The 14,912-nt window shown below is 34.2% G+C and overlaps 1 protein-coding gene and 2 long non-coding RNA genes across 10 annotated transcripts in view; 1 reads left to right on the forward strand and 2 right to left on the reverse strand.

The window, feature by feature from the left end:
* LOC144576518 (uncharacterized) overlaps positions 1 to 14,912 on the reverse strand; it is an 803,862-nt gene that overhangs the window by 572,262 nt on the left and 216,688 nt on the right. The window lies entirely within an intron of this gene.
* The window catches only part of CENPE (centromere protein E), an 81,287-nt gene that overhangs the window by 32,734 nt on the left and 33,641 nt on the right, over positions 1 to 14,912 (forward strand). For all 8 annotated transcript variants that reach the window (XM_035293209.3, XM_035293210.3, XM_035293211.3 and 5 more), the window contains 11 exons: positions 154 to 468; positions 591 to 863; positions 1,009 to 1,167; positions 6,419 to 6,622; positions 8,288 to 8,446; positions 10,197 to 10,487; positions 10,607 to 10,762; positions 11,895 to 12,185; positions 13,424 to 13,702; positions 13,850 to 14,008; positions 14,222 to 14,500. In XM_035293209.3, coding sequence (XP_035149100.3) covers positions 154 to 468; positions 591 to 863; positions 1,009 to 1,167; positions 6,419 to 6,622; positions 8,288 to 8,446; positions 10,197 to 10,487; positions 10,607 to 10,762; positions 11,895 to 12,185; positions 13,424 to 13,702; positions 13,850 to 14,008; positions 14,222 to 14,500 — 2,565 coding nt within the window. The remainder of the gene's footprint in view (positions 1 to 153; positions 469 to 590; positions 864 to 1,008; positions 1,168 to 6,418; positions 6,623 to 8,287; positions 8,447 to 10,196; positions 10,488 to 10,606; positions 10,763 to 11,894; positions 12,186 to 13,423; positions 13,703 to 13,849; positions 14,009 to 14,221; positions 14,501 to 14,912) is intronic.
* The window catches only part of LOC118152236 (uncharacterized), a 97,908-nt gene that overhangs the window by 16,558 nt on the left and 66,438 nt on the right, over positions 1 to 14,912 (reverse strand). The gene's annotated exons all lie outside the window — the stretch shown is intronic.

The raw sequence follows: 14,912 nt of genomic DNA on the forward strand, positions 1-14,912 counted from the left end.
TGACAATAAGAGTACTACTGTATTGCCTTTCCTCAGTCAAATTTTTGCTCAATGTAAATAACTTCTCTTTTTGCAGAGAAAGTTTTTTTCCTAAAAAATGCTTCAGTGAATCATATGTTGCTAACATTCCTAAATTTTGTTTCTTTTCCATAGATACATGACACATCTGAAGAGCTCCATATAATAACATCAGAAAAAGAGAAATTGTTTTCTGAAGTAGTTCATAAGGAGAGTAGAGTTCAAGGTTTACTTGAAGAAATTGGGAAAACAAAAGACGACCTAGCAACTACCCAGTTGAATTATAAAAGCACTGATCAAGAATTCCAAAATTTCAAAACCCTTCATAAGGACTTTGAGCAAAAGTATAACATGGTCGTTGAGGAGAATGAGAGAATGAATCAGGAAATAGTTAATCTCTCTAAGGAAGCACAAAAATTTGATTCCAGTTTGGATGCTTTGAAGACCGAGGTTGGTACAAGATGCCATTTGAGAAATGCTCCTTAGTCTTCTGGGGTTTTGGTTTCTGTATATATGTATGCCTCAGACTCCTCTGCTTTTACTGTGTGACATTTACTTTTTCTTTTTTAAAGCTTTCTTACAAGACCCAAGAACTTCAGGAGAAAACATGTGAAGTTCAAGAAAGATTAAATGAGATGGAACAGCTGAAGGAACAATTAGAAAATAGAGATTCTAGGCTGCAAACCGTAGAAAGGGAGAAAACACTGATTACTGAGACACTGCAGCAAACCTTAGAAGAAGTAAAAACTTTAACTCAAGAAAAATATGACCTAAAACAACTCCAAGAGAGCTTGCAAATTGAGAGGGACCAACTCAAAAGTGATATTCATGATACTGTAAACATGGTAAGGTTTTGAATGATTAAACTTTGAAAAATTGGACTCTTAGAAACATTGCAGAAGCCGGCATTTATTATTTATGATTATGTAATAGCTATAAAATAATTGTTTCATATTCTAATGGAAATTTTTTTTTATTTCTCTAACAAAGAACATAGATACTCAAGAACAATTACGAAATGCTCTTAAGTCTTTGAAACAGCATGAAGAAACAATTAACAAGCTAAAGTTGAAAATTTCTGAGGAAGTTTCCAGAAATTTGCCTATGGAGGAAAACACGGGACAAACTAAAGATGAATTTCAGCAAAAGGTAAAGGGTGTTTACTTTCAAAGTTTTCATATACTTATATATATATACTCTTTAACCTCAAATAATTAAACATGTAATAATACTCTCAATTTTGTTATTCACAATGAGTACCATTGTAAATTTTATAAGCTTATCCATAATGCCTTTGAAATAATTTATTATAGAATGTAACTATTTATAATCAATTAGAAAGGGAAAGGGCCAAAAAAGTATTAGTCTAAATTTTGCATAGCTGATACTTACTTTGTGTCAGATTTTCTATACTGAACTTGCTTAGAGTTTACAGTTCAGTACATTGCAGGGGAAATTGCCTTATAATGTCGAACCAGGGTTTCATTTATTAATAGTAGTCATTTCTGCTTTCCCAAAACACCTGTAAGATATATTGGTAACAGTAATTCTTTAATAATATATCTCATTTTTATTATAGTTCATATTATTTTCTCCAGAGTATTTCCTGCTAGAATTTTTAAATATTCTTCAATAGGAGACTTGTAAAATAATCTTTTATACATCTATAGCTTAGAATAGCATATAGTAGTATATGTTTTTTAAATTGTTAGTAAAATACACATAACATAAAATTCACCACCTTAACCATTTTAAATGTATACTTCACTAGTGTAAAATTCATTCATTCACGTTGTGATGCCACCAATTTCCAGAATTCTTTTCATCTTGCAAAACCAAAACTGTATCCAGAAAACAACAGCTCCCCAGTTTTCCTTCCCCACAGACCTTGGCTACCACCATTTTACTTTTCTGTCTTTATGAATTTGACTACTATGAGTACCTGATATAACTGGAATCATACAGTATTTGTCTTTTTGTGACTGATCTCTCTCATTTAGCATAATGTCTACATCCATATGGTAGCATGTGTTAGAATTTCCTTTCTTTATAGGGGTAAATTTCCATTATATGAATATGCCACATTTTCCTAATCTATGCATCCATCATGGTTACTTGGGTTGCTTCCACCTTTTGGCTGTTGTGAATAATGCTCCTATGAATGTGGGTGAACAAATACTTCTTCAAAACCCTGCTTTCAGTTATTTTGGATATGTATATATCCAGAAGTAGAATTGCTAGATTATATGGTCATTCTATTTTTAATTTTTTGAGAAAACACCATAAGGTTTACCACAACAGCTACACCATTTTACTTCCCACCAACAGGACCTAGTGTTCTGGTTTATACACATCTTTGCCAACACATTATTTTCTGTTTTGTTTTGTTTTTTGTAGTAGCCATCCTAATGGATGTGAGGCAGTATCTCATCATGGTTTTGAGTTGCATTTTCCTAATGATTAGTGATGTTCAATATCTTCATGTGCTTTCTGGCCATTTGTTTATCTTCCTTTCAGAAATGTCTATTTAAGTCTTTTGCCCATTTTTATTTTGGGTTGTTTGATTTTTGTTGTTAAGTTGTAGGAGTTCTTTTTGCTTCTGAATATTACCCCTTTATCAGTTATATGCAATATTGCAAATATTTTCTCCCATTCCATAGGTTTTACTTGTTGATTATATCCTTTGATACACAGAAGTTTTTAATTTCACTGTAGTTGAGTTTATTTTTACTCCTGTTGCCTGTGTTTTGGTGTCATATCCAAGAAACCATTGTCAAGGCCCGTCTCACGAATCTATTCCCCTATGTTTTCTTCTAAGAGTTGTATAGTTTTAGCTCTTATGTTTAGGCGTGTTATCCATTTGCATTGATTTTTATATATACTGTAAGGTCAGGGTACAACTTCATTCTTTTATGTGTGGTTATTGTTTCCCCAACACCATTTTTGAAAAGACCATCCTGTCCCCATTGAGTAGTCTTGGCATCCTTCTTGAAGATACTATGACTATATGTACAAGTGTTAATTTCTGGTCTTTCTATTCCATTTCAATGGTTTACATATCTGTCTTTATGCTAGTACCACATTGTTTTGATTACTATAGCTTTACAAGTTTTGAAATCAGGAAGTTTAAGACCTCCAACTTTGTTCCTCTTTTTCAAGATTATTTTGTCTATTTGGGGTCCTTCAAGATTCTACATGAATCTTAGGATAGATTTTTCTAATTCTGCAAAAGACACCATCAAATTTTGATAGGGATTACATTAAATCTATAGATTGTTTGGGTAGTATTGATGTCTTAAAAATATTCTCTTCTAATCCATGAACATGGGATGTCTTTCCATTTGTGTCTTCTTTAATTTCTTCTCAACAACATTTGTAGCTTTCAGTGTATAAGTCTTTTACCTCCTTGGCTAAGTATATTCTTAGTATTTTATTCTTTTTTGATGCTATTATACATAAAATTGTCTTCTTTCTTCTTTGGATTGTTCATTGTTAGTGTGCAGAAATGCAACTGATGTTTATACAGTCATGCATTTTTAACAGAATACATTATTAAATAAAAGCAAATACATATTTCAGAGTAATTTAGTGAAATCCAATTGATGTAAATAAATCTCTGTACATTTATGTATTACCTCTATAAAACGAGCTGCATTTTCCCCATTTACTCCAAGGCACAATACTGCCTTGGAAAAAGGACTTCTTTATTTTTTTTTTTTTAATTTCCGTCTACTTATACTTTAGTTCTTATCTCTCACTCTGTATCTTATGTTCTCAGCTTATTTATAATTTGGAATAACCATAGGCCAAAGGCATTTGACCTCAGTTTGGAATTATTCCCAGCACAATGGCTCATGCCTGTGATCCTAGCACTTCAGATGCTAAGGTGGGCAGATTGCATGATCCAGGAGTTCAAGACCAGCCTGCTCAACATGGTGAAACCCCCATCTCTACAAAAAATACAAAAATTAGACATGGTGGCATGCACCTATAGTCTCAGCTACTCAGGAGGCTGAGGTAGGAGGATCACTTGAACCTGGGAAGGTTGAGGCTACAGTGAACCCAGATCACACCACAGCAGTCTAGCCTGGGCAACAAGAATGAGACTCTGTCTCAAAAAAAAAAAAAAAAAAAGAGAAGAAATGATAACTTCCACTTTTATGTTGGGAAGGTTTTTTGAGTAGATTTTTGACAATAATATGTGGCAATCAGTACCTGTTTTAAATAAATCCAGAATGCAATTATAGAGACAATAGAAGATGAGGAGAAAAGTAGAGTCATACTCACTGGGAACAGCTAGATTCTATGTTACCAAGTTTATGCTGGAATCATTTATCCATGTTGATAAAAGGATATAGCTGGGGCTTCTCTGAGGCCATTCTGTTCATCAGGGGTCCTAAAGTCTGCAAAGGAAGACTAAGATTGATTTGGTCTTGTATCATGCTCATGCTGGAATCTGTCATTGGAAGAAAAGAGTGGAAATGGGGATTTCCAGGTGCTCCTCTGTTCATCTTAGCAGAAGAGGGCTGCACTAGCAGGTCTATCATGAATCTCCTTGGAATGCTCATTTTCAATCCTATTTGATGTGTCCCTTTCTGGAAATGCAGTATCTTTAATGCATCTCAATTGATTAATGACTTTTTTTTTTCCTTTTTCACTTGTTCTAACAAATTTTTTATTTAATAATTAGATCTGTTAGATTTTATTCATAACTGTGGTAGTTGAAGTACCTTCTAGGCTGAGTTCAGATTTGAAAGAAACCTTGGCTATATTTGGGAGGCTGAGGCAGGTGGATCATGAGGTCAAGAGATCGAGACCATCCTGATCAAAATGGTGAAACCCCGTCTCTACTAAAGATACAAAAATAGCTGGGCATGGTGGCGCGTGCCTGTAATCCCAGCTACTCAGAAGGCTGAGGCAGGAGAATTGCCTGAACCCAGGAGGCGGAGGTTGCAGTGTGCCGAGATCACGCCATTGCACTCCAGCCTGGGTAACAAGAGCGAAACTCCATCTCAAAAAAAAGAAACCTTAGCTATTGTTAACAGATAAATTTGTCTCATTCTGCTTTGTATTTGAAAGGTATGAGATTCTGAATTAAAATATCTAACAGACTAGTCCCAAAAGACTATGTGTTCCCCACCTTAATTTCTCATGTAGTTGGCTCTGTGTTCACCATTATCAGAAACTCATGCATATTGCCAACAATTAGGGGGTTGCCAAACCAACTGTGTTTTATCTATATCTAGAGAATGAAGCAGCTACTAAAAATTATTTGTAGGTTACATAACAGCATGTGAAAATACATATGTTCTAAGTGGAAAAGACAAACTAAAAAAGAAGCACATATATAAATTAATTATAATAGCTATGTTTTAAAAAAAGAAAACTTTTAATGGAAAAACTCTGGAAGAAAACTTACCAGAATTCTAATAGTTGGTTGTGTGAAGTTGGTGACAGTAGATGATTTTTATCCTTTATTGTGTTGTTGTTTTCTAATGTGATTATATATTATTATAAAAACTTTTAGATACCTGTGTAGGCAATAAGGAGCTGACTGTACTTGCTGAACTAGTGTAGTGTTATATAGTAAATATAGTAATACTACTCTAATTTTGTACCAACAATAGTAATTTCAGTTTCTATCACCCTTTATCAATGAGTTCATGTACTAGATTACCTTTGGTCGTGACTTATTTATGGGTAAATGAATTTATATAACATTTTTCTTGAGCAGTATATGAAATATACATATATTAATAAAAGATGAATTTTTGCCCTTATAAAATAGGGCTCTATCAAAATTATTTAGTCCTCTACATATAATAAAACTAGTATTTGGTAAGTAGGACTGCTTCTGAAAATAAAGATTTGCAGGGAGTAGGAGACAGGGAATGATTCCCAGCTGTTAGGAGGAAATAGATAAAGTGATGTAGTAAATAAAAAACTACTACTAAAATGAAACTTGGAAAATATTTATGGAAGGTACATACAAACTAAAGGCAAATGGCCTTTGTGTATTATGTTATTGGTTTGAAGTAAGTAAACATGCAGAATCATGTTAACCTATCATACACAAAGACAACCATTATTTATAGTTGTCCATATTGTTCTGATCAGCAAATAGACATAAGAGCACAAACTCTAGAGCCAGACCACTTGGATTCAAAACCTGGCTAAACCTCTGAATGACCTTTGGCAAGTGATTTTAACTCTCTCGAGTTCAGTTTTCTCATCTGTCAAATGAGGATTATAGTAATACCTACCTCATAAAGTTAGTCAAGATTAAATGTGTTAAGATATGAGAATAGTACCTGGTACATATTAGATGTGTTGGCTATTTTTATTATTGTTAAAGAAATTTTTTTTAAGAATTTTTTTTTTAAATATGTTTATGTTTTAGATGGTTGACATAGATAAAAAACAGAATTTGGAAGCTAAAAATACCCAAACACTGACTGAAGATGTTAAGGATAATGATATAATTGAGCAGCAGAGGAAGATATTTTCTTTAATACAGGAGAAAAATAAACTCCAACAAATGTTAGAGAGTGTTAGAGCAGAAAAGGAACAATTGAAGACTGACCTAAAGGAAAATATTGAAATGGTAAGATTTAGCACTGTACACTTGGCGATTCCTTTTTGTCTTCGTTTTAGATTTTTATCAACTTTATTGAGGTATAATTTACATACAATAAATGTGTCTGGCAGATGTGTATGGTCTGATGACTTTTGACAAATGGTTCTATTTCCTCTACACCCCAGTCAAGATAGAATATGTTTCCATCACCCCAAGAAAGTTTCCTCATACCCCTACCACTGACCCTCATCACCTCCTCCCTGCCAGATTATCAGTTCTGTTATGTTCACCTTAAATCATTTGTCTCTTCTAGTTCTGTATACAAGTAGAATCATATAGTATGTAGTCTGTTATGTTTGACTCCTTTCTACATTCCCATTTACTGCCAAGGAATAGTTTATCTTGTTCATATGCCATAATTTTTTTATCCTTTCTCCTGTTGATGGAAATTTGGGTTATGTCCAATATTTGGCAATTTTGAATAAAACTGCTATAAACATTCTTGTACAACTCTTTTTATTTACATATCATTATTTATCTAAGGTAAATACCTAAATGGAATTGCTGTGTTATAGGAAAGTATATGTTTAGCCTGATGAGACTTTGCTAGACTGATTTCCAAAGTACATTTATATCATTTTACAGTCCCATTAGCAAATTAAGAGAATTCTGGTGGCTCAACCATCCTTCTTCACCAACACTTCATATTTATTGGCGCTTTTAATTTTAGCCATTCTAATGGGTGTATAGATTGTTGTTTTAATATGCCTTTCCTTAATGACTAAAGATGTTGAATATTTTTTCTCGTGCTTATAGATCATTGTCTATCTTCCTCTAATTTATCTGTTCTCAAAGAGAGGTGTTGTAGATTTTCAGTGTGTAGGTCTTTAATATTTTATTAAATTTGTTCCTAAATGTTTCTCTTTTATTTTTTGCTATCGTAATTTTAAAATATTATTTTTAATTGTTTGTTGTTGATGCCTGCCAATATTTTCACACTTTAGTTTTTCTGTGTTTCGGGGTGATGTAATATGTATAGGTTGAAATAAATATTTGGAGAAGTTCACTGTGTATCCTAGTAGAATGTGACCATTTGTATTGTTTAATTTTGCAAGTTTGGGGAATTGTGTGCTTGGTCAAAAGAGCAGAATGTAATTAATCATGCAAACAAAAAATGATATTTTCTTCTCAGTCTCTGGCTTGTTATGTTTTTGTGGTCTTGATACAGGAGAATATTATCATTGTGTGAGCCTAATAACTAGAATTAGCCCAAGTCATGCTCGCAAAGGGTGGCTGCTATTTTGAGCTCGCTGGTGATCGGTGCCTAAAACCAAAGGCACCCCAGTGTTTGAAAAACCTATTGCTATAGTCTTATTATTACTCGGTGATAGCTCAGAAAACGTCTTTTTTGGCTGAAAGGCAGAAATGAGCTAAGATTTCATGATAGAATGTTAAATCCAATTCAAACTCTCATCGTAGAAATGTAAATTGAGCAATAAAGAAACTATAAAAAGCCAAGTCTTGGCATCTTATATTATTAAATTAAGGGCTTTCTTTTCTGAAATTAGTCTTTTCCTATATAGTTTTCCCTGATTTGCTTCATTTGCAGACTGAGGGAACTGCTGACGTTTTACCTGATTTCATAAACATCAGCTAATATTTTCTTTAATCTCAACATTTTTTTCTTTCTAGACCATTGAAAACCAGGAAGAATTAAGAATTCTTGGAGATGCACTTAAAAAGCAGCAAGAGATAGTTGCACAAGAAAAGAACCATACCAGAAAGAAGGAAGAGGAACTTTCTAGGACCTGTGACAGACTGGCAGAAGTTGAAGAAAAGCTAAATGAAAAGGTGAATTTTTAAAGTTCTTTTCCTGGCCATTTTTTCTAACTAAACTTCTTTTTGGTAGTAAATTTTTGTTTCTGTAGACCTAAATCCAGAAATAGCACCTACCTTCCAAATGAACATATTTTAATGCTAGTATTATTCAAAAGTCTTTGGGTAAGAGGGGGCTTCGTATCATTTAAACATATCATGTGATATATTCATTCATCAAATATTTATTGAGCACTGTCATGGGCCAGGCACTGTTCTGGGCACTTGAGATAAACTAGTCAACAAAACAACGATTCTTTCCTTGCAGAGATACATTACTCATTCTCTGAAATATAAGATTCATCACTATCACCACCTCTTAGATGTTTGCAGTTTCCCGAATCATTTCTTATATAGAAGCTAGGTGCTATTGGGATATTTGTGTAAGAGCTAAGACCCCTGTAACAGCTGTAGTTCCCAAGAGATTCTAAAATGCACCCATAGAGATTTTTCTATATAAGCTAAGGGCAGTGCCACATGCATTATAGGTAATATATTGTGGTTTCTATTATTCTTCATATTTTTTCTTTTCTTTTTTTAATTGAGACAGGGTCTCACTGTGTCACCCAGGCTGGAGCGCAATGGCATGATCACACTTACTGTAGCCTCATCCTCCCTGGGTTCAGGCAGTCCTCTCACTTCAGCCTCCCGAGTAGCTTGGACTAAATTAGCTGTGCCACAACACCCAGCTAATTTTGTATCGTAGAAACAAGGTCTTTGTATGTTGCTGGTCTCGAACTCCTGGGCTCAAGTAGTCCTCCTGCTTCAGCCTCCCAAAGTGCTAGGATTACAGGTGTGCGCCATCATGCCCAGCCTGTTATTTTCTTAATATGTCATTTTTTTTAATTCTGATCCCTTTCACTATCTCACCTAATTGGATTTACGAAAACCTTATGTCTATTTGATACTCCTATAAAAAAGTAAAATCACAGCCTGTGACAGGTAATGTCTCAGTGTTTTGGGGAACTACCCATAAGCATCTTATTGAAAGTGAAAATAAATTCTCCAAAAGTTTTTAAGAGGATGAGGAATTACAGTTATTTGGTAGCTGTATTTGTATATTTAATAGTCTCTTTGCTTTTTTACTTTATCTCATCTTCCCCTTATATCCTTAATCACTTTATTTTATCTCCTTAATCTGCCTATATCAGTTTCCTAGGGCTGCCATAGCAAATTGCTGTTAACTTGATGGCTTACAATAGAAATTTATTCTGTCACAGTTCTGAATCCTAGAAGTCCAAATTTGAAGTGTCAGCAATGCCATATTTCCTCTGAAGGCTCTAAGGAAGAATCATTCTTTGCTTCTTCCTAGCTTCCAGTGTCTCCCAGCTACCCTTTGCATTCCTTGGCTTTTAACTGCTTCACTCCAGTCTCTGCTTCTCTCTTCACATGACCTCTTTCCCTGTGTCTGTCTATGCCCTTTTATGTTTCTTATAAATACATTCATTGGAATGAAGATCTACTCCAGTAGGATCATGTCTCAATCCTAATCCAGTAACATCTGCAAAGACTATTTCCAAGTAAGTTCACATTCTGAAGTTCCTGGAAGACATGAATTTTGGGTGGGACAAAATTCAACCCACTACAGACATTTATGCCTGTGAGTTTCATTTACTTTTAATTCCACTTATCTATATGGTGATAGGAAGCAGGGCTGTTAATGATTTTATGTAAGAATTTCGAGAATATAGACAAAATGGTGATTATAAAAATTGTACATTTTAAGAGCCAGCAACTCCAAGAAAAACAGCAACAACTTCTTAATGTACAAGAAGATATGAATGAGATGCAGAAAAAGATTAATGAAATGGAAAATTTAAAGAATGAATTAAAGAACAAAGAATTGACATTAGAACATATGGAAACAGAGAGGCTTGAGTGGACTCAGAAACTTAATGAAAATTATGAGGAAATTAAATCTATAACCAAAGAAAGAAAAGCTATAAAGGAATTACAGGAGTCATTTGAAACAGAGAGAGACCAACTTAGAGGATATATAAGAGAAATTGAAGCTACGGTAAGTTATACCCTTTTCCTTCATCTATTAAGTGTTTCTCTTTAAAACTGGAGCCACTTGGAAAGAGGAAAGCATTGTTGGAATAATAGTACAATATTCTTTAAATTTCACTTTCCAAGGGCCTACAAACAAAAGAAGAACTAAAAATTGCTCATATTCATCTAAAAGAACACCAAGAAACTATTGATGAACTAAGAAGAAACATATCTGAGAAGACAGCTCAAATAATGAATATTCAGGACTTAGAAAAATCCCATACCAAATTGCAAGAAGAGGTATGTCTTTTATTCTTTTAATCTGTTGTCGCTTCTTCCTCTCTCCTTTGAATGAAAACAACCAGTAAGGAGTGGCTAGGATGTGGTTCATTCATTGACTGGGTATTTTTTAAGTATCTAATGTAGCAGGTACACTCCTGGGTTATAGAAATATAATGAGAACAAGGTGGACAAACCCCCTAAAATCCTTCTGATTCATTTGTAGTGAAAGAAAGTAGCTGATAAATAAGATATCAAATGAACAAGAAAACATTAAATATGGTAAATGCTATGGAGAAAGTGAAACATTGGCATAACTGGGCCAACCTATATTAAAAGCCTACTCTATGCCAGACATTGAAACTATAGATATAAATAAGACATTTTTCTTTCCCCCCATTATAGGCAAGAAAAAAGGCTAGAAAAAAAATCCCTCAATTCTAATATGGTAAATGAAGAAATATGCAAAATTACATGGTACCACTAATTGATCATGGAAAGAAAAATCAATATATACACATAGAAAAGTTGAGACATAGCATTGGAGACCCTCTGAAAACAGAGATCATACATTCATACTGACTGCTAGTAAAATATAACAGTTGGTTCACTTTGCATCTAAACTAGAAAAAATGAAAATTATGTTAGAATATGACTACTAGAAAAGTCATAAATAGCTTTAGCAGGAATTGAGGGAAAATGAATTATGAGGAGTTTGTGATCCAAGGTAGGCTGAAGGTTCAAGATGACTTTCCTTATTGTGAAAAATATACTGATCTTTTCCCTTTAAAAATTTATGATAATAGCCACCTGATTACAGGCTCAGTGGCTTACACCTGTAATTCTAGCACTTTGAGAGACCGAGGCGGGATCGCCTGTGGTTAGGAGTTTGAGACCAGCCTGGCCAACATGGTCAAACCCCATCTCTACTAAAAATACAAAAATCAGCTAGGTGTGGTAGCACACACCTGTAATCCCAGCTACTCAGGAGGCTGAGACAGGAGAATCTCTTGAACCCAGGAGGCGGAGGTTGCAGTGATCTGAGATTTTGCCACTGCACTCCAACCTGGGTAACAGAAAGAGATACTGTCTCAAAAAAACAATTATAATAAGCTCCAGATAATAACCTTGGTTATTTTATAAATGTCCTAAGATCCCAGTGCTTCATGACGAACAGGAGCTACTTCCTAACGTGCAAGAAGTCAGTGAGACTCAGGAAACAATGGATGAACTGGTGTTATTAAAAGAACAGTCCACAACCAAGGACTCAACAACACTGGCAAGCATAGAAATGGAAAGGCTCAGGTTGAGTGAAAAATTTCAAGAAAGTCAGGAAGAGATAAAATCTCTAACCAAGGAAAGAGACAACCTTAAAATGATAACAGAAGCCCTTGAATTTAAACATGACCAGCTGAAAGAACACATTAGAGAAACTTTGGCTAAAGTAAGTTTCATATTTTCCTCCCATTGTAATAAGTGTCTTAAAAGAATCAAGGCTTGTGTTTGTGTGATAGTTATAATATTTATATTATAATTATAATGTTACCAGTCTTTTAATGTCTCTTAATCATGAAATGATTAGAAACAGAACAATTAAAATTGTTCGTGAATATCAAGAAGCTTTGAAACTAAGAGATGTTTCAAAGAAGACAGCTGTCTTCTTAAATATTCAAAAAATGATTTAGAAAAAATAAGTCTAAACTACAAGAAAGAGTGAAAGCAATTATGGATTCTTTTCTTCTTTAAACCTGTTTTTCCAATGTTTTATAAAGCATTATGTCTTTCTCATTGTTTTAGTTAGAAATCTGGGAGTTCTTTCTACTAATATCCCTTCCCATCTGCTTATTCTGTAATCCAGTCACCAAATCTTGTTGATTTGAGTATGTAGTTTAAAAATCATCCTGCTTTTCTCTCCACACTGCCACCACCCTAATCCAAGTCACCATCATTTCTTTCCCTGGTTGTCTGCAGTAGCCTCCTAACTGGTCTTCCCACACTCATTCTTACACTTCTCTAATCCAGTTTCTAATACTGAGCCTAAGTGATCCTTTCTCACATTCTTTTAATATCTTATTGTTACTTCTTAAATAAAGACCAGGATCCTCTATATGGCCTATGGGGCCCTAGGTGAAGATCTTTCTGGTCTCACTTCAGTTCACTCTTCTTCCTATTCTTTGTTCTCCAGCAACACTCATGTGTTGCTCTCCTAGTTCATGGCTTTCAAATGCTCAGGTCTCTGTACCTATAGTCCTTCTATACTCCTTTCGCCTAACTAATGCTCTTACCCTGAAGATCTCAGTTAAAGCTTTCTTTCCTCTAGGAAGCTCTTCCTAATCATTCGCAGTAGCCTATATTTGGCACTTAGGCCCTAGGAGAAGCCAGCATCTCTGTTTGGTAAGATTCAACATAATACCTATCTTTGTCCTTAAAATATAAGTCTCAAAAAGAGAGAGATGATCGTTTTGTCTCCAACCTCGAATAAGATGCAGACAACGTAGTGAGACCTCAATTTTTAAAAAGTGTTAAATGCCTGAGTAATGGAAGGGTGGGAGAGTGGAGAGATTGCTCTGTAAATGAGGCATTGAATCCTGCCTTAATTGTTTTAGAAAGCATCCTGATTTATTTTCCCCTAAAATACAGTAACTCTGGATACCAACTGTAATGTTTTATGATTCTCTTCAGATCCAAGAGTCTCAAAGCAAACAAGAACAGTCCTTAAATATGAACGAAAAAGACAATGAGACTACCGAAATCATGAGTGAGATGGAGCAATTCAAAGACAAAGATACAGCACTACTAAGAATAGAAATAGAAATGCTCAGATTGTCCAAAAGACTTCAAGACAGTCATGATGAAATGAAATCTTTGGCTAAGGAGAAAGATGACCAACAGAGGCTGCGAGAAGTTCTTCAATCTGAAAGTGACCAGCTCAAAGAAAACATAAAAGAAATTGTAGCTAAAGTAGGTTTCATCTTTTCACCATGTTTTTTAAAAATATTTTATAACCAAATATTTTATAAACCCTAAATATTTGGAAAAGGGAGTTAATTACAGCATAATGGTCATAAAGTTTCTATAAATTTACCGGAATTTTCTCTAATAATAAAGCACCTGGAAACTGAAGAGGAACTGAAAGTTGCTCGTTGTTGCCTGAAAGAACAAGAGGAAACTATTGACGAATTAAGAGTCAGTCTTTCAGAAAAGGAAGCTGAAATGTCAACCATTCAAAAAGAATTAGAAGCAATCAATGATAAATTACAGAACAAGGTAAATTGGGGATGAAGAAACAATAAAAGGAAATGTGTGGGGGTGAGTAGCAAACTAGATTATGAATACTTTTTAGCATACTTAATTGTTTTGGAAAGCAACCTTTTTTCCCCCCTTAAGTTGTGTGTGTGTGTGTGTGTGTGTGTGTGTGTGTGGTGTGTGTGTTTAACATATTTTTTTTGACTGTTAATTTATTGTATGATTATGTTTAAGATCCAAGAGCTTTATGAGAAAGAGGAACAACTTAAACAGATAAGTGAGATTCAGGAAAAAATGAATGAACTGGAACAATTCAAGGAGCATCTCAAAGCCAAAGATTCAGCACTACAAAGTATAGAAAGTGAGATGCTCAAGTTGACTAATAGACTTCAAGAAAATCAAGAGGAAATACAAATTATGATTAAGGAAAGAGATGAACTGAAAAGAGTACAGGAGGCCCTCCAGATAGAGAGAGACCAACTGAAAGAAAACAATAAAGAAATTGTAGTTAAAGTAAGTTTCCATCTTACATTTTTTGCATACAGAAATAGTGTTAAGATGATAATGATGATGTTCACTGTTAAGTTTTATTAATTTTCCTCTAATCATAAAGGGACTAGAAATATAAGAGGAACCAGAAACTGCTTGTATTCAACTTAGTACCAGTAAACTGTTAGTAGATGGAGTATTTCAGAGAAGACAGCTCAAGTAGCAAATATTCATTGGGATTTAGGAAATTCTGATGATGAATTCCAGGAAAAAGTGGGATTTGTTAAATTGGAAAATGACATCTAATTAGTGTTACTCATATCCTTTATGAAAGAAAACAGTACATACATTAGATTAAAATGTAAAAGTGATTGCCTTATTTTAGGAACAATTCTTCCTTTTCCTAAAAAAAAATTCTGCCTGTGTTGTAAATTAC

Source organism: Callithrix jacchus, chromosome 3 (genome assembly GCF_049354715.1).
Source record: "Callithrix jacchus isolate 240 chromosome 3, calJac240_pri, whole genome shotgun sequence".
Taxonomy (NCBI): Eukaryota; Metazoa; Chordata; class Mammalia; order Primates; family Cebidae; genus Callithrix; species Callithrix jacchus.